The sequence below is a fragment of the Talpa occidentalis genome, unplaced genomic scaffold (assembly GCF_014898055.3).
Source record: "Talpa occidentalis isolate TD23 unplaced genomic scaffold, MPIMG_talOcc4v2.1 talOcc4.13, whole genome shotgun sequence".
In the NCBI taxonomy this organism is placed as follows: domain Eukaryota; kingdom Metazoa; phylum Chordata; class Mammalia; order Eulipotyphla; family Talpidae; genus Talpa; species Talpa occidentalis.
Window position 1 is genome coordinate 46,127,720 of NW_023601322.1, and position 27,441 is coordinate 46,155,160.

At 35.5% G+C, this 27,441-nt stretch overlaps 1 protein-coding gene across 20 annotated transcripts in view; it reads right to left on the bottom strand.

The window, feature by feature from the left end:
- Positions 1–27,441, bottom strand: part of L3MBTL4 (L3MBTL histone methyl-lysine binding protein 4) — a 425,819-nt gene that overhangs the window by 92,425 nt on the left and 305,953 nt on the right. For all 20 annotated transcript variants that reach the window (XM_054694180.1, XM_054694198.1, XM_054694199.1 and 17 more), the window contains one exon: positions 13,834–13,904. In XM_054694180.1, the coding sequence (XP_054550155.1) occupies positions 13,834–13,904 (71 nt within the window). The remainder of the gene's footprint in view (positions 1–13,833; positions 13,905–27,441) is intronic.

The window sequence follows — 27,441 nt, forward strand, 5'->3', positions numbered from 1 at the left end:
AGTGCCATCTTTCTCAACAAAAAATGTGATTACAGTGGGTACATCTACAATAACTCAGAAATCTTATCTTTTATTTTTTTTTAGTTTCTAGTTTCCTTAAATACTTGTTACTTTATTTTATAATTGTGATGTTTTTATAATCTGATTTTCTGCACATCTAACGCACTACAGGCTTAGCATGCAAAATTGAAGGAAAGTAGCATCATCTAAAATTATTTTAAAAAGGAAGACAAATTAATGAAGCATAGGAAAACAGTGAATGGGAATTATGTAAATAATATTTTTTTTGCTAATAAAAAGTCTATGACATAAATGATACACAATGTACCCCACAAGGCAACAGTAACTATGGCAACAAGAAGAGATGCAGTGTACTCAAAGTGACTCAAACAATTACCTATTTCATATACTGAACATATTTCAGGTATTTTTTCATATGGTACTGAAATATTTTATGCCCTTTATTTGGGTAAAATTACTCATTTAATAGCTTCCTATAATTTATAAAGAGATGACAATTCCTTATGTCTCTCCCCAACTTATAATAGAGCAGAATGACTTTTTTCTTTTGGGTGGGACCCTCGCCAGCGGCCAGGGAACAAACCGGCGCAGCAGAGGCTGCAGGCAGCCTCACAGCCCAGCGCTCAACCACTGAGCCACCAGGGGAGGCCCAGAGCAGTATGACTTTTTAAAAAATAAACCAAGTATGTTTTCTTGGGTTGTAACAACTTTCATTTTCTATTTCTTAGTAATGATTTTTAGGGCCAATGAATTTCAGTTCAGAAATTTAACATGGCAACTGTCCAATGATACAGCTAAGAATCATTTACATATATTCAAGATACCAAATCCTCATTTTTGTCTATTCAGACATAAGGTCCTTAGCATTACTATTTAAAAGTATTCTATCTCTGCAAAAATTGAATGTCAAATTAGCAAAGCTGTCTAGATAGAGAAATTCAGGGTAGTCTTTGGCTACAGGACATTGAAGAAGGCCTCATTCTTTCATTTGCTACAGCATCTTGAGCTGTTCTGCCATATCCTTAAGAACAAGCCCTGAACTTTTCTTCATTGACTATATCATTACAGGGTATGATTACCAAATTCAGAAACCCTTTTCTTATAAAACAGGCATATTCTCCCCAAAAGGACTCCCCAAGTCCTCGGGGAAAAATTCATACAATCCACCTGTTGGAGAGAGCAGGGGCTTCCTCTCCTTGATCTGAATATATTTGAAAGATAAAGGTTCTTTGCTGTGGCAGCTATGTTTCCCTTTAGTACTGAAATTAGAGACCATTAAGATAAGCTTGGAAATGCTCTGGGGAAAAGATGAATAAAGGGGAGAAATGCTTTGCTTTGGGGAGTCCATTCCAACCCCCACACATAATTCATACATTTTCATAGACTCTAAGAAGGAAATGTTCATAGCCTTCAGTTATGACACTGGGAAGAAGGCAAAATTAAGAATTTCTATCGCCTTGCTGAGGATAATGGGCCTAGAATCTAGATCTAGGAATTCAGTTTTGGTCCTGGAGAGTGAATTCTATGTGGTGTTAGAACAGGAAACTCTAATTATATTCCAGAAAGAAAGTTCTGGTTCTCTGGTTGTCTCTGTGTTGTCTCCTCTTCCACATTTCAATGGCAAGCAAGTCAAGGACTCTTAGGTGACTACTTGCATCCACCAACAAGGTTTAAGGGACCAACTATGCATGTGGACTGAATGATGTGAACAGGTAATGCTGCATTCTAGCAGAACTGGAGATGGTGTCAATGTGGAGAAGAGGATGTGTCAGAGGCAGATTCTAGTTCGAGGGGGTTATTTTTGGAATATTCTGAGGAAGCTTATGGCATGGCTGCCCACATCACACCAGACTTGTTGCTGTAGAATTTAGTTTTCAGAGTTGTCAGTCCCTTAAGCCTTATAACTAAAAATAAGTATCTACTTATTAAAGCAGATTTATTTTTACTGAGGCTCTTTTGTTCTTTCATTGTAACTTTTCTACACATTTGAATTTTCAAAAGTATTTTGTAAATAATGTTTATAATTCCTTAAAATCTATATATTATTAACTATGTCTTAATTTGAACCAGAAGACTATTTTCTACTTTTCACAGGGTTCTCAAACTTTACAGGGAAAGAGTTTGAAAAGGGCAAGAGGAATTTTTGGAAAGATAATATAGAATGTATTAAAAATCAAGCTATAAAAAAGCAGAAGATAGCCTAGAAAGGAAATTAAAAGGAATCCAGAACACTTCTCTCACTTTCAAGAATTTTCCTCTTGCTTAGAGACTTACTGTCTATATGATGAGGCTTCCAGGAGGCCTGCAAGTGTAGGTGTTTTGGAGCATCTGGCGGGAAAGCTGATCATTCAGATCTCAGCACCTCCAAAATCTCTCTCAACACCTCTAATCTCAGCTGATCCTTATCTTTGGAATAAAGTTTTCTGTTATTTTTTAAAAGAAAAGTAAGGCTAATAACTCCCCTTTTTAATGCAAAGCTTTTATTCTATTCTACCTTGAACGTTCTTATTATGACTATATTAAAGAAAGTAGGAGTTCCTGCCAAGGAGTATTATCAATACCAGCATAACATTTGTGTCATCTTATAGCATTACATATGTTTATGATAGTTGTAGAAAATTTTCAAGACTAAAATTAAGAATACTCATTATGTACAGTTCCTTTTCACATAATTGTAAGGATATCCTCATTTAGTTAGTTGTGGGTACTAACCAACTTTCTGATCTTAGAATCATCTTTTAGCCTGCAGCAAATAATTTCCTTCCTCTTCACAGGAAATCTAGCTTGTCACATCGCTTAGTATGACCCACATCACCACGCTGAATACTATTGAATCATTGCAAAGATACTAAATACTTAAAATGAGCTCTTAAAAATGGTTTGTTTTTAGGGTAGTTTTAGGGCTACAGAAAAAATTAAGCAGATTGTATGGAGGAGTCCAATATATCTCTTAACACCACAGTTTCACCTTTTTTTTTTTATGATTTTTTAAAAGATTTATTTATTTATTTATACAAGAACCGGGGTGAAGGCCAGATTCGCAGAAGGGTGAGAGGATTCACCAGAAGACAGAGCAGGGAACAGAACAGGCAGACTGAAGAAATACACTGCTGAGGGGAGCATCAGGTGAGACAGGAGAGGTCTGCCTTGCCATATGGGAATCTTCCTGGCTGGCTGGGAATCAAACCGAAACTGCAGAGGCTGCGGACAGCTTCACAGCACTGCACTCAACCGCCTGCGCCACCAGGGGAGGCCCAGTTGCACCTATTTCTTAGAGTTGATGAACCAATATTGATATATTACTATGAAGAACTAAACTCTATAGTTTATATTAGTATTCAGTCTTTGTGTTACACAGGTCTATGGATTCTAACAAATGTACAATTCCACACATCTATCACTACGTTGGATAATGTCATATAGAATAGTCTTTTCTCTAAATATCTCTTGTGATCCAACTAATATCCATTCCTCTTTTCCTCCTCCAGCCCAAACTTTTAACAATGACTGATATTTTTGCTGTTTATTGTTTACTTTTGTTTTGCTGTTTATTCACATTTTATAGAATGGCATATAGTTGAGATCATAGTGAATACAGCCTTTCAGATTGTCTTAATAATAAACACTTAGATTCCCCCATGTGTTTTGGACCTCATTTCTTTTTATTGTTTACTAATATTTCTTTGTATGCATGCACCAGATTTGTTTATCCAGTCACCTAACATAGGTTATCTTGGTTGTTTCCAGTTCTTGTCAATTATGAATAGGGTCGCTATAAAAATCTGTGATTAGGCTTTTGTGTAACTGTAAGATTCAAACTCATTTGGGTAAATATGTAAAAGCAGGATTGCTAGATCATATGGTAAGATGATGTTTAGCTGGATCATATGGGGAGACAATGTCTTTTAAAGTGTTCATATCATTTTCCATTCCCACCAGCTATGAATGAGAGTTCTCACTGCTCCACATCCTCATCGGTGTTCAGGATTTTAGTCATTCTAACAGGTGAGTAATGGAATCACGCTGTTGTTTTATTGCAGTTCCCTGATGATATATGTTGAGCAACTTTCCATATATCTGTTTGTCATCTGTGTCACTGAGGTATCTGTTCAGATCTCTGTCCTTTTAAGAAAATGAGTTGTTTTCTCTTTATTGAAATTCAATGGTCTTTTGTACATTTTAGACAAAAATCTTTTATCAGATATGTGTTTGCAAATTTTTTTTCCTATTCTGAATTTTCATTTGCTTAAACAGTATCCTTCACAGAACAAGTTTTAGTTTCAATTAAATTCAATTTATCAAGATTCCTTTCATGGATTATACTTTTGATATCTTGTATATTAAAACCCAACGATACCAGATCACATAGATTTTTCTCCTATGCTATCTCCTAGAGGTTTTATCATTTTGTGTTTTCCAGTTAGGTCTATGTGCTACTTTGAGATTCTTCCATTATGAATTTGTTGCATACAATCCTGTTTTTGTCTTCTTCTTTTTCCCCTTCTCTGATTTAAATTGAAGATTTTATGTTTTATTTTCTTTCCTCTTCACATATTACTTAAATTTCCTTCTAAAGTTTGTTTGTTGCGGCCCTGAAATTTGTCATACATATTTTCAACTTATCCAAGTCCTCTTTCAAATTAACACCATAAAGCTTCACAGGTAGTGCAAACACCTTAAAACTTATTGGTGTGGCTATTTTTATATCACACTGTTTTGAACACTATTGCTTTGTATAATAATTTCTAGTCTGATAGCATACCTCTGTTCTTACTATTGTCAAGATTTCAGGATTGATTTGGCTAGTCTGGGTCTTCTGTGATTCCATGTAAATTTCAGTAATGTTTCCCTTATTTCCTTGAAGAATGCTTTTGAAACTTTGATAGGGATTTCATTGAACATTTATATTTCTTTGGGTTAAGATGGTCATTTTAACAATGTTAATTCTTCCGATCCATGAGAGAGGAGTATCTTTACATTTCGTTGTGTCTTCTATTTCTTTCATTGTGTCTTAGTTTCTTTTGTACAGGTCTTTTACCTCCTTTGTTAGATTTTTCTGTGGTACTTAAGTTTTTTTGTTGCAGTTATTCATGGGATTGTCTACTTGATTTCTTTCTCTTCTTGTTCATTCCTTTCTTACAGGAATGCATCAGACTTTTGTACACTGATTTTGTAGCCTGTCATTTCACTGTAAAGATCTATTATTTTTAATATTTTATTGGGGTTTTTAGAATTTTCTATGTATATTTTCATGTCCTCTGCTAATAGTGGTATTTTTACTTCTTTTCCAGTCATACCATAACTATATAACTATATAGCTTAGCATGATTAAATTCCCAGTCCAGTGAATTTAAAATATCCACTATATTTGAAGTTGTTTTTGATGCCTGCTTTATCTTTCAGATTGTGTTTTTTTCCCCCCTTTGTAATTTTTTTCGTTGAAAACCAGACCTGATGTCAGATAACATGAAGTTAAGTAAAAGATTTTGGTGTGAGATTTTATGGCTAGTCATTGGACTGTGTTTAATAATTGGCTTGCTTATTAGTGTCAGAAGTTTCAATTTCCTGCAGTGTCCTTTTCTTTTTTTGTTTTCTTTCTGTTTCCCTAGAAACTATTTCTTAAATAGAGTTTGTGTCTTACGGGTCTCTGTTGTATTATACTGAAGGTCTATTAATAGGTTAAAGTACTGGTAGGGATAAATATTCTAGTCTAAATTAAAACCATTTTTTAAATGGACCAGTTTCCTTGGGCTGTGACTTTCAAAAGAGCTTGTCAGTCCTTTTTTTTTCTTTCACTTTTGTCCTTTCCCTTACATCAGACATATGGTTAGAAGAGATTGGAGTTGGCTAATTGCCTCTTTCCTAAAACATATAAGTCACTGGTAAAGTAGTAAATCCAATTTCCTGCTAGATCTTAGAAGATTTGTTGTTTGTTCAGCATTTTTCTTGTTGTGAGGAGGGGATAACTTTTAAGCTCTTTATATGTTAAGAGTTGAAACCAACAGTCTTGTGTTTTAACCATGATTGAATGCCAGGAGCAATTTCAATAAGAAAGTAGTGCAGAGTCATTTCTTTCTTCATTTCCCTGTGAGAAAAGTCCTTAGGAAATGACCCCCAAAGATGACCCTTAAACTTTAATATACATTTATTCAGCTTATAGCATAAATAAGTAATTTTCCTAAATAATATACTTTGTGCTCTGATAATTTTCTGTATTTTAATTATAACTTACCATGCAAGTCCTAAAAAGGCAGGCTGTATTTTCATCAAATTTAAAGCACATAGGGCCTCCCCTGGTGGCGCAGGCGGTTGAGCACAGCGCTGGTTCAATCCCAGCCTGCCGTGAGGGTCCCACATGGAGCGGCAGACCTCTCTGTCATGCCCGCTACTCCCCTCAGCAGTGTATTTCATCAGTCTGCCCATTCTGTTCCCCCTTCTGTCTCTGGTGAATCCTCTCACCCTCTTGCGCATCTGGCCTGTACCCCGGTTCTTGTATAAAAATAAATAAATAAATCTTTCAAAAAAACTTAAAGCACATGGTGAGGATAATATCTGACCTAATGAAGAAATTACACAGTAAACATGGGATTCATTTGTGGAGGATCATGGGGCAGTGTGAGAAGCTAAGCATTTTTGCCTGGAGCTAAAACTGCAGTCATTACCTATCAGAATAATGCCACATAAAGTGAAAAAGATGCCTTGAACAGACAAAACATAAATTTCAAACATGAGTCTCAAAGAAACAAAAAACGAATTAACAACCTCTGGGCAGATATAGGTATTAATTTGCTACTAAGCTCCTTCTCTCACAGACAACTATGTAGCATGCTACACTATACCCACTAATATTGGGTGAGTAGCAATCATTTATTAATCCAGTGGTCAAAAACCTTTAGGCACCAAGATAAACAGTAACTTTTGAGATATATTGTAAAACTGAAAACACTTAATCCAACAATCCAACCCTTCACACAAATTGATGCAGAGGCCGCTCACAGGACTTTAAACCTTGTGTAAAACTAACGAGTTTTATAACTCTGAAAGTTAACTTCCATAGAAAACTATGTGAAATAAAAAGGTGACTGAGAATATTTTTGCCTTCTGAACTTATGGAGAAGGTCCATAAATCCAGGCTTTCTAATATAATGCTTAAATTCTTATTGTCTTCATTCTTTAGTTCCCTGGTGGTGCTTTCTCTTCTTTCTGTTAATTTGGTGGTATCTATCCCCTTAGTCTCGCCTGACTCTTTTATTTTTAGAATATTGCACAATACTAATTTTCCAGTATGAGATGTGCAGAAGGGGTTTTAAGAGGGAAGTAAATAGCAATACAGGCCTACATAAATAAGCAAGAAAAATTCACAATAAGCAATCTGACATTCCACCTAAAGTAACTTGGAAAAGAGAAACAAAACAGACCAAAAGTTAGTAGAATGAAGGAAATAATAAAAATTAGTGCAGAAATTAATGAAACAGAAATTAAAAACTTCACACAAAAGATCAATGAAAGTAAGAAGAGGTCCTTCAAGAAGATAAACAAAATAGATAAACCTCTGGTTAGGTTAACAAACCAGAAATGAAAAAGAAGAAATTGACACAGATGGCAGAGAAATATAAAGGAGAAATTTACACAGATGGCAGAGAAATATAAAGGATCATAAGAGATTATTATGAACAATTTTATGTTATTAATTTTGATAACTTTGAAGAAGTGGGCATATTTCTAGATCAATACAGTTTAATAGGACCAAATCAAGAAGAAGTAGAAGACCTCAATAAACTAATCACAAGCCAGAAATTGCAATAGCAATAAAAAATAATCTTCCTAAAAATAAAAGTACAGGCTCAATTGGTTTTCTGACAAATTCTGTCAAATCTTTAAAAGAAAACTTATGCTCATTCTTCTCATTATTTTCTAAGAATCCAAAAAGGGGCAATACTTCCTAATATATTTTAAGATGCCAACATTACCTTGATACTAAAATCAGACAAAGACAGCACAAGAAAATTATAGACCTGACGAGCTTTGATGCAAATTCTTTCAACAAAATACTAGCAGATCAAATGAAACATTATATCACAAGGATTATATATAACAATTAAATGAGATTTATCTCAGGGATGCAAGTTTAATGTACATAAATCAATCCGTGTTTTCTCAATTGTGATAATCAACTTATTATCAATCAGAAATAAAGACTTTATATCAAAAAGACAGATAAAAATCACATGATAAAAATAATAAAGAGAAAGCATTTGATAAAATTCAGCACCTATTTATGATAAGATCTCTAAGCAAGAGAGGAATAGAAGGAATCTAACTCAATATATTACATACCATTTATTACAAACCAATAGCCAAATGGTGAAAAATGAATGCTACAAAACAGTACCTACTGTCACCACTTCTGTTTAATTTAGTATTGTAGGGTTTGGCTAGAACATACAGACAACAATAGGAAATAAAGCCAAATCAGAAAAGAAGTAAATATATCAATATTTGCAGATATGATGATATACACAGAAAACCCTGCAGACTCACCAAAAAAGCTATTAGAAACATTAGCTAAATACAGCAAAGTAGCAGGTTACAGAATCTGCATATAAATGTTCATATACAAAAAAAGAAATTAAGAAAACGTATTCACAATCTTTTCAAAAATAATCAAATACCTTGGAATTAACTTAATCACGGGGGTAAAGGACTTATACAATGTGAAACATATGACATTATTAAAGGAGTTAGTGATATATGGAGACAGAAAGACATTTCATACCCATGGGTGGGGAGAATCAGTATAATCAAAATGACTATCCTACTTATCTAAATTTAAATATAAATTTAATGCAATTTATATGAAATATCAACAATATTCTTCAAAGAAAGTGATCAAAAATATTGAAAATTGTATGGGACCATAAAGGGCCCTGAAATAGCAAAAGCAATCTTGAAAAAAAAAGGAAAGAAATGGTGGCATCATATTACCTGACTTCAAACTACTATAAAGCAATGATACTAAAAACAACATGATTTTGCATAAAGTCATATGACTCAATAGAATAAAATCAAAAGTTCAGAAATAAGTCCATCTACATATCATTACTGAAGTCATGATAAAGCAGCCATGGCCATACAATGCAGAAAGGAGACTCTTTTTACACTTGATCTTAGCCAAAAGGCCAAGAAGCAATGAGAGCCTTTTTAATAAATGGTTCTGGGAAAATCAGAAGGCCACAAGTAAACGAATGATGCTGAATCACTCTCTAATTCCATGCACAAAAAAATAAATTTCAAATGGATTAAAGATCCACATATAGGAACTGTGATCATAAAATGTTTAGAAGAAAATATTGGTTATATACTCTGACATCACTGATAACCATGTCTTAGGATACTTGACCTCTATGGCAAGGGAAATATAAGCAGTTGAGATTACTTCAATTTGAAATGTTTTTACACAGTAAAAGAAAATATAAGTAGATTAAAAAGACAATTCTGAATGGGAGAAAATGTTTACACATTAGTTTACCGACAAGGGATTAATATTCAAGCTATGTACAAAACTAACAGAATTCAACAACAGGAAAACAAACTACCTAATTTATAAATGCACAGCAGTAAGAACAGACTACTCACTAAAGAGGACTTTTAGAAGGCCAAAAGAGACATAAAAGAACACACAATACAAGGTTTAATTTATAAAATGTTTGAAATAGGGTCAAAGAAACTGACAGTGACAGAAATTAAAAGAGTGATTATCCTGGTAGGAGGTAGTAACTGAATGGCAGGAGGTGGGCTTCCAGTCAGCTTGTATTTCTTGACCCAGTAGTGATTAAATGGGTGTGATCTCTTATAAACTTGACTAAGATTTTTACTTTAAAATAAAGAACCCAGGGCCTCCCCGGTGGCGCAGCGGTTGAGCGCTGGGTTGCGAAGCTGCCCGCAGCCTCTGCGGCACCGGTTCGATCCCCGGCTGCTCCCCGGCCACCAGAGGAGGGTCCCACATGGCGCGCAGACCTCTCCTGCCGCCCGCTGCTCCCCTCAGCAGTGTACTTCGGTCCTTCTGCCTGTTCTGCTCCCCGCTCTGGCTCTGGTGAATTCTCTCACCCTCCCACGCTTCTGACTGTACCCAGTGCATGTGTAAACGAAACAAAACGAACAAACAAACAAATAAATAAATAAAAAACATGCCTCTATTAAAAAAAAAAATAAAATAAAATAAAATAAAATAAAGAACCCATACTAAAAAATAAATAACATAAAATAAAGAACCCAGCAGATGTGTGTGTGTGTTTACATATACCTATGATATATCAACAAATACAAAAATAATGAATTGCAGATGTCTTAATATATGACTCGACATGGGTAAAGAAAACAAAAGGGTGAATTATTTTATTAATAATAAATCTATGAAAGATTTATTAACAATGTTTATCTCATTCATGTTTTACTTTCATTTCTTGACTTATGAAATTTTTGAGTCTTTGAAAAATGAAAAATGAGTATTATAAATTTGAGACCAAATTAATAAATAGCAAAAAAAGAAAGAATTCTAACTGAACATTCTGCAATACCAAAGATGTCTCCTGGAGTCTCAAAATGTGGGGGCCCTGACAGTGGTATCTGCCTGTGATGCTAACTAGCTGAGTTTTAGCTGCTGTGGTTTTGGGGCTCTCTAAGAAGGGCACAACACTTAGAAGAGCAGTTCTGGGCCTCCCTGGTGGCACAGGGGTTAAGTCTCAGCACTATGAAGCTATCTGTAGCCACTGCAGCACAAGTTCAATTCTGGTTCCAGTCCAGAGAGCGAACACAAATGGCACAGCAGACCTGTCTGTCTCACCCACTGCTCCCCTCAGCAGTGTATTTCAGTCAATCTGCCTGTTCTGCTCCCAATTTTGTCGCTGGTGAATCCTCTTGCCACAGACACCTCTGTTCTATACCCCAGCTCTTGTATGCACAAATAAATAAATCTTTAAAAAATCATTATATTTAGTAGAACTGAATATTCATTAGCTCCATTCAACCTGTATTCAAAATACTAGATTTTGTGTATTTCTCTAACATGCACTGTTGATCAAAGGCAAACACCCAAAAGATCAGTCATGATCTTTTCTATCCTAATTCTATCCTGGATAATGGACTCATGGTGTCACCAAACATGTCAACTCTATGTTGTTGTGTTATTTTTATTAACAAAAGGCACAATTACCCTTTGTTATATTTTAGGTGTTCCAGCTTACCTGGAAACCTTTTGATTAGGAAGACAAATTCCAAATTCTGTCAATTTTACTATCAAACATCCTTTCAAATAATCCTATCTTCTTCAACAAATTCCTATCATTGTGAACAAATTTTAAAATTACATAATATAATCTTATTTTATATATGATTATGAGAAAAGGAAGAAGGTTGAATCACTGAGTAACTTGAAAATAATGGTAGTCTTTAGAAATTTTTAATGTATCTGCCAACTACATCTATTAAGAATAAGATGATTTAGAAAATAAAGATGTTTCCAAGTAAAAAATTGTAAATATGCCCAAGAGATGAAAACCAGAAGCCGCAGGTATATATGTACACAATCTCTCTAAAAATTATACGTATGCCATTTACCTTACAGGAGAAATGGAGACTACATTTTAGCCCATTTTCCTTAAAAAAAAAAAAAAAGACTCCTAATGAGTTATGTTATTCAAATCTTTCCACACCAAAAGCAACAACAAAAAAAGCACAGATAAGAAATTGGAAATCAAGGTCAGACCTATAGGCTTACAAGAAATGAAAGGATAATATCAAGTAATCAAGTAATCATTTAATCAGTAATAGTAACATAGTTATCATTATTTTGTTTCATCCAGGTTAAAGAAAGTGAATTTAATTATAACAATGAAAATTAGTCCAATATGAAGAAGAACCACTTTGGGTGACAAAGGGCTAAATAGAAAGCAGGTGCTAAATAAATGGTGTAAATTTTCAGAGTGATATGATCCCTGAAGGTATGTCCTCTACACGAGATTTATGGACTTCCCCCATGTCACTACTGTGCTATATCTGTTAGCATAGACTTTCACTGTGAGGAAATCAAAATGTTTAATTTGAAGAGCACAGTAAATGCACAAACAGGTATAAACCTTTTATAAATGAAGTTGAAAGGAACAAACACATAATGAACAAGTTAGGAGAGAGTTTTTGCTGGTGGTATTTTCTATTTTTATAAGGAAGATCCTCATTATGATTTTTAGTATGTGAACTACAGAAATTACTGTATCTGTTTTAACAAGAACATACATAGAATTACTCTGTGGAGATAATTCCAAAAGTGTCAAAATATGAATTAAAACACTGGTACTTTTTTAGGACTTCTCATGTAATTCCAAAACATGTTGTTTACAGAAAGAAGGCTTGGAAAAATGGATTAGAACATTTGTATGGAGCAGTTTCCAAAAAGCAGTTATTTATTTGATTTTATTTAAAGAGAGGTTCAAGGCCTCCCTGATAGCCTAGGAGTTAAGTTTCAGCAGTATCACTGCAACAGCCTGAGTTCCATCCCTGGCCAGGGAGCTAATCCACATATTGCACAGCAGAGCTCTCCTGTCTCGCCCACTGCTCCCCTCAGCAGTGTATTTCAGTTAATCTACCTGTTCCGATCCCCACCCTGTCTCTGGTGAATCCTCTCATGCCCTGCACCTCTGGCCTATACCCCAGTACTTCTATACAAAAATAAATAAAATCTTAAAAAAAATAAAGTAAGGTTTAGACCCAGTTATATTACATAGAAATTCTTCTGGTTAAAGAGACATGTGTAGATGCACAATGAAACCAGAGTAACTTAATTGTCCTCAACAGTTTCCAAGGAAAAAATTCCTCCTTCCTCTGTGGTTGAGATGAAATCAAGAGTTCTTCAAACCACAAGTTGAGTTTGATCCCTGTCTGACATGAGCAAGTTACCTTTACTCTATGAAATTAGTGTTCAATGACTACCAAGCACAATCTTTTCTCTTAAGCTGAAGAGTAACTGTAATGGAGATAAAGTACAGTGCTACCAAATTGTGCTAAATTATTCTACTTTTGGCTAAGTCAGAGGAAACTAATATTGTTGTTCTTATCTAGAAGATAAGCAGGTTTCCTACCATGTTCCAGGGTACACACACATATAGAATAAGCCACTATGGCAAAAGACATACAGGCACTAATTAGAAATTTTCAATGTTTTCATCTGATGAAATACAAATTATTGCACTAAATTAACACAACCAAGGGGAAATCTGTTCCTTAACTTGCTACAAAATAACCTGAAAAGTTATAGATGAAATTGTCTCTATTGAGCCTTAATTAGAAACGCAATTAAATGTAAACATGCAATTTTCACCCTATGCTCTAATAATCCCTCTGCTTTTAATGATTAAACTTTTTCTTCCAATAACCTTCCTGCTTGTCGTACTAATGAGGTACATTTCCCAGTCCCTCAACTTATAAAAAACACAGTAAGACACTGCTAGCTTCCCTCATGGCCGCTGCAGACAGCAGAGAGAGCTTCCACCATTGAGACTTTTACTTCAGTAGATTTGGATTTATACTATCATGAGTGAGGCCCATTGAAATTATGGGCTATTCCTTTCACCTTAAAAATGAAAAAAATAGAATAATGAACTGATGAAACTTACTACTCACAGGGTTTGGACTAGAACATAAGTCTCTTGACTTCTAATCAAGTTCTTTCCACCATCGCCCACTTAGAATGAGAAAAATAAACAACCCGACATGACATTCCTCACAATGAAATATATGATGTGTTTTTGTTGTTTTTACCTCTGAAGAGATTATCCAAGTCAATATCTTCTTTTCCTTTGATTCTCAAACACTTTGCCTCCTGTACAAGTCTGGACAAAGAACAGAAATAAAATCTAGATTCATTATCGTGTGAGGTAGGAATGCATTGTGACAGCAGCACCGATTTAACTAGAACCCACAGGGTAAACAATAGTGAATTAACAGGTATTTTGCTATACCAAGCCTTGTTAGAAATTTCCTTCTAAATTTAAGATTAAAAAAAAAAATACAGTTTTGCTTAGAATCTCTAACTTTGAAACCTTCAATTTTTTGGAAGGTTTCAAACTTTCTTTTCCCCTCTCATTCTATGATAGTAAAGTTTCTAAAACTCCCTGGAAAATCATCTCTTTAGATTCTAAAGAGAAGCGATTAGTGACGGTAGGTGATGGTATGGTAGGTGGGTAAATAATTGCTGCTGATGATTTTAGCACTTATTTTAATCAGAAGATTACAGGCATTGTGCTCAAACAACTGTATAAAGTATTTTAGTTACACTGTTGAATGCCAAAGAATTAATTAACTTTTGAAATGCTCCAGTATGCAGCTAAGGAAAAATTTTTATAACTCTTTTATCATGGAATTTTATTAAAACTTGAGGCTCTTAGATTATAACGAAAATGGAAGCTTCTAAAATGAAACTTTCCCAATGTTGCTAATTACCTGTAATTAATTTTAGATAGATAGGACTTGAGATTGTTGATTGCTTTATCTGTATGTATTTGTGAATTTGATGAAAATTGTAACACTTTTCTTTGCAAATATATTTTCTTATTGCACTTGCACAGCAGCTCTCATTTTATTTTCATTGATAAAATTTTGAGTGAGGCATGCAAATACCATTCCAACTTCTGTTTTAGATGAGGAAACTGATTCAGTTACCAAAACCTTACCTGGAAGCCCAAGTGACTTGTGCATAATTTGAAGTAATTTTATCTATATATTCTGTAAGTATGTATGTCATAATTCTACTTATCATTGAGATTTTTTTAAAAAAGAAAACATTTTTAATCAAAATGCAAGAAACTGAGAGTGAATTTCTATTGAAGTTTTATTTTTGAACCTTAAAAGGAGGCCCTGTAATAACCACTGTGGAGCATAGTGGGCTAGTGAGGTCACCACCCGTGGTACAATGCAGAAGACAAGTATACTAAGTATAGGAAAACTGGGGTCCACGCCTTAGCGCTAGGTTTGTAACCCACAATAGATATTTAAACTCTAGAGGTCTCAACTTCTCCATCCAAAATGGAGACAATACATGCCTTACACTGTCTGAACAATTAGTACAATAACTTATAAGACAGCTTACAAACTCAGACTTCATTGATGTATATAAAAATGCGTGGAATGTTTTCATTAATTCAATATATACAACTTTCATTATACTCTCTCTATATATATCATCATGATTTATTTACATTCTTGTGGGAAAGAACTACAGAAAGAGGACTTAAACTTAAGCAGTGCATATCTAGTAGAGAAAGCTGGGCAATATGGACTGTCAGAGGCATAACAAGTACACTAACACAATCCAGCCATTTTACAAAGAATGGGGGAGGGGGAATGGACAATTCTGTTTCTGCTGACATGTTTTTGGAAAATTTGTATGTATTTTCCCTAAACATTATATATTTAATGAAACTGAGTTGTACTCCTCTGCAATATATACTGATGAAGACCTTGCAAAATTAAAAATTAGAAGTTAGTAGCCTTATATAACTGATGGGGATTTTTTAAGCAATCTGAAAATAAATCAAACAAATATATTGAGTAGCTTTAAAAAAAAAAAAAGCTAGGCACTGCAATTAATCATAGTTCTACCTTGCTTCAAAATTAAAACAGCACTAGGGAAACATGCCAAGTCAAACCCTGTAAAATGCTCCAATTCAGTTACATTTTCTCAGAGAGGTGGGAACCTTCTAGGGACTCCCACACTCTTCATTTAACTTCATTTTATCCTCACAAAAATTTGGAAAACTAGGCCCAGAAATCACTTGCCCATCTTGTGCACATACGGAGTGGATGGTTGAGCCTGGACACAGAACATAGTTATATTCATTCATTTACTTACTGTTAATGTCTGCTTTTACACTACAATGGCAGAGGTGAGCTTACAGTAGCTATCTTATGGCTGACTGTAGGGTAAATGATTAAATGATTGAATGAGGGCTTTTCTGGCCTTCCGCCATTAAATTAAATGCATGCCTGATGGCAGAGACCTGGAGCAGGGTGTGGGCATGCATAGGTGGGTACACCTGGGCTGAGACAGGGCTTATACGGGTGGCGTCACAGGGTGCCAGCAGAGCAGAACAGAACGACCAGAGAGAGAGAACGAGAGCACACCAGCAGAGAAGCAGAGGCCAGGAGAGAACACCACAAGCCCAGAAAGAGTGAAGATTTGCTGGGGGATGGGAGGCCTGCCAGTCTCAGGGCACCCCCCCTGCCCGCCCCCCACCCCCGCCCGCATCTCTGCCTGCTGTGTACCTGGTAATCCCAGTGAAAGCCTGAAAGAGCCACTGAGGGCTTCAGGACTCTCTTCTTCACCGGTCTGCTCAGGTCATAGAGATCCTGCCCTGTGTCTTCCTGCCGCTACACTGACAAAGCCTGAAATATTCACTGTATGATCCTTCACAGAAATTTACTCCAATACCTCTTCTAAAAATAAGGAAAAATTCCTAAAGTCAAAAATATGCATACCACATGTGATTGTTTTATAGTGCTACCTTTCCCCAAATTGCCCTAATAACTGTATTTGGTTATAGTTTTTAATAGGGCTTGAAAGGAAAACTTTTAGACAAATTGTTCAAGTTCAATCAACATCTCTTTGAGCTTCACCTACAACTTTTCAGGCATTGCATTCAGCGAAAATGCAACCCGCCATCAAGATTGGTAATATAATAGAGGACACAGTTGTGTGCACTGCCAGCTTCACACAAAGTTGACTATAATGGCTATTAAGAAAAGGCAAAGAAACTGTTATGGTGTCAAAAGTAGGAGGTTTTTCTCTGCTTAAAAGTTTGAAAGATTAGAAAAAGCTTTCAGGAAGAGATGAGTTTGAAATAGGTTTCAAAAGTTTTACTAAGGGAAACACAGAGAGGGACATGGTAAAGAATTAGGGACATGAAGAATTAGTAAGGGGCATAGTGTGATGAGATGAGTGTGCAGGCTGGGGACAAATTATGACTCAAAGCTTTCTATGTACATATGTGTAATACATGCTTGATTTGCTAAGTTTGATTATAATAAAGCAAAATGGATCAAGGACCTGTAAGAGGCAGTCTAAAGGATTTATACAAATATTTAATTTATAAATAAAAATTAGACAAAAATATGCATGATCAATCATGAATTAATTATATACATATGAAAAATGTTTACTGCGGCATTATTTATTAAGGAAAAATACTGGAAACAACCTGAATAGGTGAGTGAGTTGAATGCATTAAGGTACATTCACATACCAGGAGATGATAGATAGGTACTGAAAATACTGTTTTGGATTCATCTGTGTTGATATGGCAAATCCTTCATTCCATATTATTAAATAAAACTGCTTGTAGGTTAACAAAATTAATATTTTTTAAAAAGAATTGGGTGTGGGGGCCTCCTCGGTGGCGCAGCGGTTGAGCGCTGGGTTGCGAAGATGCCCGCAGCGTCTGCAGCGCCGGTTTGATCCCCGGCTGCACCCCGGCCACAGGAGGAGGGTCCCACATGGCGCGCAGACCTCTCCTGCCGCCCGCGGCTCCCCTCAGCAGTGTACTTCGGTCCTTCTGCCTGCTCTGCTCCCCGCTCTTGCTCTGGTGAATTCTCTCAACCCCCCCGCCACGCTTCTGACTGTAGCCAGTGCTTGTATAAATAAATAAATAAATCTTTAAAAAAAAAAAAAAAAAGGATTGGGTGTGTATCTGCTTATGTGTAAGTATATATAACCACAGCAAAATGTTGAAGAGACCATGACAATGTATTCACACATGTAACCTCAGGATATAGCAACAGAGTTGAGGAGAACGGCATAAAAAATTATTTTTTTAATTACCGCATTATGAAATTATTGCAGTTGCATTTTATTATGTATTATAAACTTTCAGGTTATGCTGTTGGATAGGAAAAGGTCTAGGTTAATGTTAAAATTAATGTGTGTAATTTTTTTCTTTTTACTAATCCATGTTTTCTTATTTTCATATAATACACAACATTATGACAAAAAAATCTTGTTAAAAGTCCCAACTCTACTATTTAATATCAACAGAAAATTATTATTTTAAAGCCAGGTTAGGTATACAATGAGAAAAAAAATGCCTGCCTGTGCTTGGGCAACAAAGTTTTGTTTTTGTGGGGTGCAGGAACATCAGTATTTCTTTTATACAAGAAACCATCAACATTTAAGCACACACTGTTCTGCAACATTTAATTACTGAGAGTCTGGGCCAAGGCAGGATTCCAGAAATCCAGAGATCCACAATAAATTATAAAATACCTAATAAAAATCAGCTTAGAAAAATATTTTTAAAGCTCTTTTTAAGGCATATATTGGTTATTTCATAACTTTTCAGCAAAACTCTGTTTAGGAAATGCAAGACTAGGATGAAGATGAAGAAAGTAAGGCAAGGAAGGCCAAGTCCTTTTAGTCCATCGGTTTTTGTCTACACTTCTGAGTTGATCTAGTTGATCTAGACGAGTCATTTCATTTTTATTTGCAAAATATTCAATACAACGCTTTTTCCCCATAATGGCTTGGATCTGCTTTTGGTTTCTAGTACTTTAGAGGTAACTGCTGAAAATCCCTGTTATTTCTTTCAGGGCACTTATCATAATCTGTGATTTCCTCTTCATTTCCAGTTTGTTTGTTTTTTTTTCCTTCCTCCATCTCCCCTACTTGAAAATAGGCTCCATGCAGGGATAGAACTGCTTTGTCCACCTCTATATCCTCAGAACCTAGTGAACCACTTTGGCAACAGTTGAAGCTCCAGATATATTTACTGATTAAATGGATGTTGACACAATGAGTGAATTAACATGCTTCACTGCCAAGTCTGAAGGGAATAGAGCCATCCTACCTGAACTCAAAATCTTGCCTTGCCACTTACTAACCTGGGTGATTCCCTTGTCATTAAGTGAAAACTTAATAAAGAAAGGATATCACCAGAATTTAGAACAGTATTTTTCTAAGACTTGTTCAACAGATAAATAGTGAATGAAAAAAAAAATGTCCAATTTTAGAACCTGACTATAATCATGATCCTGAATTCAGTAATATTCAGCTCTTCATATTCCATAAACCACTTCTGTTCTGACTGAATTTTAATTGTGCAGTAGGTGGTGGAATAGAGAATAATGATCTGGGACCAGAGGCTTCAAATGTCACCAATTGCAGTGTGAATAAAGGACTGAAATCCGTGTTGAAGTTGCATTAGATAATCTCTTGACACCTTCCCCAGTGTAAAGCTTTGGTACTGTCATACCCAGCAAGAGGTTCCTCAAAGTTGGACTGCAAGTGTGGAGTGGGAGGGAGAGTGCTGGATGGTCTTTGGTTTCCTGTCCCACCACATTTTTTTGCAAGCTCAGAAGAATCCTAGGTTGCCTTGGTGTTTTGATCACTGCTCCCTTGATTAAGGGGTTTAATTTAGTTCAAGATGCCTAATAAGTCTAGGCTAAAAAAAACAAAGTTCTAAATTTTTATGTTTGGAGCAAAGATGTACTACAGAACAACTAGTATTGGCTCAATTGCAAAACTTTAATATCAACAATTTATAAAATGGGAATAAGATATGGAATTGTGGTTTCAAGAGTTTCTTCTATATTTCAGGCCCAGTCATATAGCTATATATCTGTATCTATATCATATTTTCTTCTCTATACCTATATTCAAAATCTGTCTCATATTTTATATTCATTTCACAGGTGAAGAAATTCATATTTAATAGAAAAACTAATGTGTACAGTTCAATTAATCAACTTAGATTTACTAAGACTTATATTAGGAATAGTAATGAAGAAAATTATGCACACACGCACAAACACAAAAGAAGTACTATATAGGCATATGGACACACACGCACAGGTATGGTGTAGGCCTGAGACAAAGGAGTGCTGGGAACAAGAAATGGGAAAATCTCTTATTTGACCCATATGCTAAGAACTAGCACAGTTCCTGGCACATGGCGGTTGTTCAAAATCTATTTAATTTGTTGAGGGCCTAGTAAGTCCCAGGCATTTCCTTAGGTGTTAAAAATACAAAACATGTAAAACGTAGTCTCTAATCACAAAATATTCATTTGGGTCGAGTTGCTATAGAAACCTTTAAGACAGAAGCAAGCCTACCAATAAAAACAATAATGTGGATGATGGGGAGTGAGAGGGGACACTGAGTAGACTTTACCTCCTAACACTGAGAATTTATGTTGGGAGGAGTAAAAGAAAATACCAATGAATTAAAAAAAAAAAAACTATTTATGGCTTGGAAGGTTAACATGTGGAACAGCAAATGAACATTATATTAATTCTGAGAATGGACCTTGTAGAAGGTATTTATTCTGCAACTAATTTGAGTAGTGGAAATAAACTAGTTGGCCCATGACAGTACAATTTATTATGAGGATCATTAAGGAACTATTTTAGTACAAGCCATTCTTTCTGATAGCCATCATTTTCCATAGCCATTTTTACTATCAATATAGGCCTTTGGGGCTGCATAAAATTTATAATATGGCAGGCATTTGAAAAACAAAGTGAGTTTTATTAGGCATCTTCTTAGATTTTCTTAATAGCAATGATTGTATATGGCAGATATTTTAACTAATGGTGACTCTACCAATTGTGTAAATTATAATATATAAAACATAATTTGGGGAGGGAAAGAAGATATTAAGGAATACTCAGGTGGGTGGGAAATCTAGTCAGACCTGGGAAGCCAGCTAACACAGATAATATGGTGGGTGGCAGGTGTATTTCAAAATAATTTTCTTTCTGATGATAACATGACACTGTTTTAATGAGTATAATTTTTTTCTCATAAAGCTAGAAGATTTCAGTATATTACAATAAAATATGTGCAAGATAGCAGTCTTACAGATAAGAAGTCTTTAGTACATTGTAATGAAATAAGTTTAAAGTGGAAGATTTTGCATTATATGTGGTACAAATTAGAATATGAGGTTTGGGGAAATCTTGGTAAGACTCTTACCCTTCAGCAGTTTCTATTTTCACAAGATGAGAAATAAGTGCATCATATGATGATGCTGAGAATCCTAGACAGAAGAATGTATACTAAATATAAACCTATATTTAGGCATTTTCAAATGCCTTTGCCTTCCTTTGCTAGCCTCATGTACTTGAAATGTATAGAAGATTTGGAGTCAGCAGATCTGGATTCAAATCCCAGCTTTTCCAATGACTGCCAACATGATCTTGAACACACTGCCTAACCTTTCTGAAGCTTTGGATGCTACATTATAAATCAGAATAAAAATACTTACTGCATACAGGGTTGTTGTGAGGATGAAATAAAATTAATAGATTTTGCGTACAAATTGTTTAGTACAATGCTTTGCATCCCAAAATAATTTTGATATTTACTTAGGTAGTGATCATAGTTAATATTTCTGGTGTTAAAATTATCAGTTTACTATACTGGAAATTGATGACTTTAAGCAGACCTATGGTTGCATCCCAGAAAAGTTGCTAATGAGAAGCTTTACTTTCTTACCTATAAATGACCATACTATACTATCATGACAATAATGTCTGCTTTGCCAGAATCACAAGGTTATGGGCAGCTCAAAAGGTAATATCTGTGCAAACAACAAACTGTTAAATATATTATAGGTATTGTACCCAACCCCATAGAGTACATACCCAAATGAAAGAAACTTAAGTATAAGTCATTACCTCCATTGAATGCAATATGAATATTATACTATTCTATAGCACAAGGGAAAAAGCATATATTTGACAAACACATATAGTGGTAATTTATTCTGAGTCTCGCTCTTGGAAGTTTGTATTAACATGAAATCTTATTGCTATGAAGGTGAATATTGAAAACACTACTAGTATTATATAACCCACTCACATTGAAAACATGATCCTCTACTGAGAAAATGAGAACATAAATAGACTATTTCCACTACTAAATCACAAAGTGGAGACCAAAAAAACATTACTAATAATAACTCCCTAACAAAGATTAAGATGAGAGCAAACACTTTTTAAAAATAATGACAAAACTGGGATGCAGTTAAGGAAAAGAAAAAATTCTGTAAGTTCTCTGGCAGCATCTCATTGATTTTGGAAAAATGTTAAGAGTTAATTTTGTAATTTTCACTTGAATTGTTATGAATCTGGAGACTCCAAAGTGACAAACATTGCATCTTTAAGACAAATCACAGCAATTCTCTCCAGAGCTCAGTGACAGAAGTACTGATTGGAGATCAGTGGAAACTGTGCATTAATGTTCACTAAATTTTTTATATTATTTAATCTGGATAAAATATTTTAATTATTTTATTGAAGTGATCGTAACACTGGTTTACAAACCTGTGTATGATTTAGGATCACTCCTTGAATTGTTGCTCCACCATACCCATCACCAAGATACCCATAGTCTATCAACATATTCCATGCTGCTTCTCTCTTTTTCTCTCCCTCTGGTAACCTCAATTCTACAGATTTCTAGGATTTGTTATTGGTTTGGCTTTACCTGATTCTTTGCATTATATCGTTATATTCCACATATAAGTGACACTATCAGGTATTTGTCTTTCTCCTTCTGACTTATTTTGCTCAGCATAATCTCCTCTAGTTGCATCTATGTAGTCACAAATGGCAAGAGTTTCCTTTTTTTTTTTTAAATAACTGAGTTGTATTCCATTGTGTGTACATAAATTATGTCTTCCTAATCCATTCATCTGTATTTGGACACTTAGGTTGTTTACATTGCTTAGCTACTATAAATACTGCTGCAATGAACATAGGTGTTCATAAATCCCTTTTAATTAGTGTTTTGCATTCCTCAGGTAGATGCCTAGGAGTGGGAGAGCTTCTAAAATGATAGATCGATTTTAAATGTTTTAAGAAATTCCATGCTTCATGCCCACCAGCAGTGTATGAGGGTTGCTTTCTCTCCACAGTCTCACCAACACTTGTGTCTCTGGCCTTTTTGATATGGGCCCCTCTATTTCTTTTAAGAACAGCTTACAGTTTCCCTTATATAGGTCATTCATCTCCTCTGTTAAATTGATTTCTAGGTATTAAATTATTTTTTATGTAACTTAAATGGGAAGGGTTTCTTGATTTCTTCCTCCTCGAGTTCACTGTTTGCATATAGGATGGCAACTGATTTTTGTATATTGATTTTGTAACCTCCCACTTTTTGAAATGATTCAATTACTTTTTTTAAAGATTTATTTATTTATTTATACAAGAACTGGGGTACAGGCCAGATGCGCAGGGGGGTGAGAGGATTCACCAGAGACAGAGCGGGGAACAGAACAGGCAGACTGATGAAATACATTGCTTAAGGGAACAGTGGGTGCAACAGGAGAGGTCTGCAGCGCCATGTGGGACCCTCTCCAGGATCGAACCAGCGCTGCAGAGGCTATGGACAACCTCACAGCACGGCACTCGCTCAACCGCCTGCACCACCAGGGGAGGCCTGATTCAATTACATTTTTAAGTGAAGACTTTAGGGTTCTCTATGGCTACTATCATGTCATCTGCAAATGATAAGATTATTTCACCTTTCCCAATTTGGATTCCCTTTATATCTTTCTCTTCCTTAATTAGTACTTTCAATATTATGTTGAAAATTAGTGGTGAAAGTAGACATCCTTATCGTTATCAGATCTTAGTGTGAAATCTTTTAGTTTAGCTTTTCACCATTGTGAATGATGTTAACTGTGTGTTACCTGACCTTTTGGTTGAGGTACCCTCCCTTTATCTCCAGTTTTTTAAGGTTTTTTTTTTTTTTAATATTAAATGGATGTTGAATCTGACCATATGCTTTCTCAGAATCCAATAATACGATCATAAGGTTTTTATGTTTCCTTTTGTTAATATGATAAAGAATGTTGATTGATATTTGGATATTGAACCATCCTTGTGTCCCTGGAATAAATTCCACTTGGTCATGGTATATTATCCTTTCAACAGATTTTTAATTTCAGTTTGCTAAGATTTTGTTGAGGATTTTTGCACCTATGTTCATCAGGGAAATTGGTCTGCAGTTTTGTTGCAGTGTCTTTGCCAAGTTTTGGTATTAGGGTAATATTGGCCTCATGAATGTGTTTGGAGTATTTTCTTGTTCTCAGTTATTTAAAAGAATTTAAGATGGCTAGGTATTAGTTTACCTTTGAAGACTCAGTAGAATTTATTAGTGAAACTATTTGGTACTGAACTTTTGTTTTTTGGGAGACATTTGATTTTTGTTTAAATTTCCATGCTTGAAATTGGCCTATTCAGATTGTCTATTCCCAATTCAGCTTCTGATGGTTGTTTATTTCTAAAACTTTGTTAAAATTATTAGTATACCATAGTTCATAGTAAGCTCTATGATTCCCTGCATTTCTGAGATCTCTGTTGTAACTTCTCTTTTATTTCTGATTCTATTTATTTGCATTTCCTCACATTTTTTTCCTTTTTGAGCCTAGCTAGAGATTTGTCAATATTCTTTATTTTTTTCAAATAAATAGCTTTTGATTGCATTAATCTTTTGGACTGTTTTGATTTCTATTTCACCAATTTCTGCTTTAATTTTTATTATTTTCTTCCATCTTATGTTTTTGTTAAACTACTTCTAGTTTCCTAAAGTGACAGATAAAGTTACTTATTTGAGCTCTTTCCTGTTTATTGATGTGAGTCTTGTCTTTTTTTTTTTAAGATTTATTTATTTATTTGTTTGTTTGTTTGTTTGTTTGTTTGTTTGTTTATACAAGCACTGGGTACAGTCAGAAGCGCGGGAGGGTGAGAGAATTCACCAGAGCCAGAACGGGGAGCAGAAGAGGCAGACTGACGAAGAAGCACACTGCTGAGGGGAGCAGCGGGAGTGGCAGGAGAGGTCTGCGTGCCATGTGGGACCCTTGCGGGTGGCCAGAGATCGACCCAGCACTGCAGCTTCACAGCCCAGCACTCAACCGCTACACCACCAGGGGAGCCCTATTTATTTATTTATACAAGCACTGGATACAGTCAAAAGTGCGGGAGGGTGAGAGAATTCACCAGAGTCAGAGTGGAGAGCAGAGCAGGCAGACTGACTAAGTACATTGCTGAGGGGAGCAGTGGGTGGCAGGAGAGGTCTCCGCGCCATGTGGGACCCTCATCCGGCGGCCAGGGATCGAACCAGCGCTGCAGAGGCTGCAGGCAGCTTCGCAAGCCAGCACTCAACCGCTGCGCTACTGGGGAGGCCCGTGAGTCTTGTCTTTATTGCTATATTCTGCCTTCTTAGTATTGCTTTTGCTTTGCACCATAGGTTCTGGTAGGGTGTATGCTCACTGTCATTTGTATTGAGAAGTTTTTTAATTTCTTTGTTATTTTCTTCATTAATCCAGTAGTCATTCAGTAGTGCGCTCTTCATTTTCCATATATTAGCATTTAATTTTCTGCTTGCTTTTTCTGCTATCTCACCTAGCAATTTCAAACATATCACCCCATAGTTAGGAGTGTACTTCCACACTAAAAAGCTCTCCCTTACCCATGATCACCCCAACATAGGAGTGTGGGTTGGTGCCCTGGCCATAGTTTCTAGGCACTTCTCTCTCCACACACCTTTTGTTGTAGTCAGTGTTAGTCTCTAATAATCAGGAGGTATCTAGTTTTTACCCCAAGTCATGTGAGTTCAGTAATCCTCTGGATTATTTTACATTATCCTCTCAGGAAAGAGGCAGGTAACCTGCTCTGATGCCATCTTCTCAGCAACTTTCTATAACACCCCTTGAGTGACCACCAAAAAACTAGACAAAGGTCAGGATCAGTGACATCTCTGCTTCCTCCCCAACTGGATCCCTCTGGCAGTGTCTCTGGAGGAGGCCACTCAAGTGTCTGTGGCTACCAGTTGCAGGCAAATTCCTAATTTTCACTAATTTGATGTTCATGCCTATCCTTGGTGATAGCCAAGTAAAAATTATTTTCATGAACATATCGAATGAAAAAGATGGAATTTAAATATTCCTTTTTTCTTGTATCTGATATCTTTTGATTTTAACAGCAACAACTTGGTTAGAGGAAGCAGAGTTTTAGGAAATTACTATAAGCAAACTGTGAGTTAAAATAGATTTTATCTGCCCATAGGTAATCTACATAATTCCTTGTTGATTTTTTTTTTGGTTTTCATCACTCTGGAATTCCAGATCATGAATAAGATGTGAGGGAGAAGGAGGGGGAGATATAGAATGAAAATGGGCAATGTTGCCAATATTATTTATCCAAATATTGTTTTAGTTATTGGCTAAAAAAAGCAAACAAAGATTGGAATACAAAGATGATCCTGGTATTGACATTTGTAAAGCAAAAAGAAGGCTTAAAAATTCAAGATGTGCACAGTATGACTCTCACTCCCACTACTTACACAGTTCTATGCATACATGAAATAGGATTTGACAGAATTAGATCATGTGTGATTTTTCTGCTTTATTATCAACTAACATTCACTACTTTTTCTTTGTAATAATTATGTTTATCTGATATATTTCATTGCAAAACCCCTTCAAATGGCAATACGCATAATGGTATTTTGAAAAGGGTAAATTCCTAACAGGAGTTCAAAAGGGGAAGCCATGTATCTGTTTGTTGAAAAGAAAACTTTAGCTAACCTCAGAGATTATGATAATCATTTTCCTTTAAAGCAGGCCATAGATATGTTTAGTCTCTGACTTTTGACTTTGAGGTTGAATGCCTAACATGTTTACAAGAGAGAGCGATTGAGATTTTATTTGAACAAAGTAAGATAAAATAGAACAACAACAACAACAAAAAGGCAAATGGATGTACTGGTTTCTATAATTCTAGAATAAACACTGGTCCCTGGAAAACAGTTTGAAGGACTGAGAAAGAAAAAAAAAATACCTTCAGATAGGATATGGGAAGGATGTTCAAACTCTCAACTAGTTAAAGTTGTAAACAGTGTGGGTGTGAAAAAGCAGTAAAGAACAACTAGACCCTGTGAAGTTTCAACAAGAGGAGTGGGTGTATAACAAATAATAAAAATGCAAGTTACAGTTACAAAAATAGAGAGGCATGTGTATCCATAGGAAATAGATCATGCGCTAGAGAGCTAATCTGTACAGTCTTGTGCAGTGATCAAAATCACACTAAGTGATTCAAAATTCAAAAATGAAATTTCACCTAAAAGCTCTACAACAACATATATATGAAAAAAAAAAAAAAAAAAGAACAAAACCCACAGCCCAGGATGTAAATTCCATGTGAAGTGTATCCTATGAGCAGAATTTTCCGAGTGAACAGATCTCCCCCTGGGATTAAAGGAATACCCTTGCTGGGACTGAAAGCATAAATGGGCAATACTGTTCCAGTGGAAAGTGTGCTCCCACAGAGAGGTGTGCACATCTTTCTTTTACACATGCTGAATGCAAAGAGCAA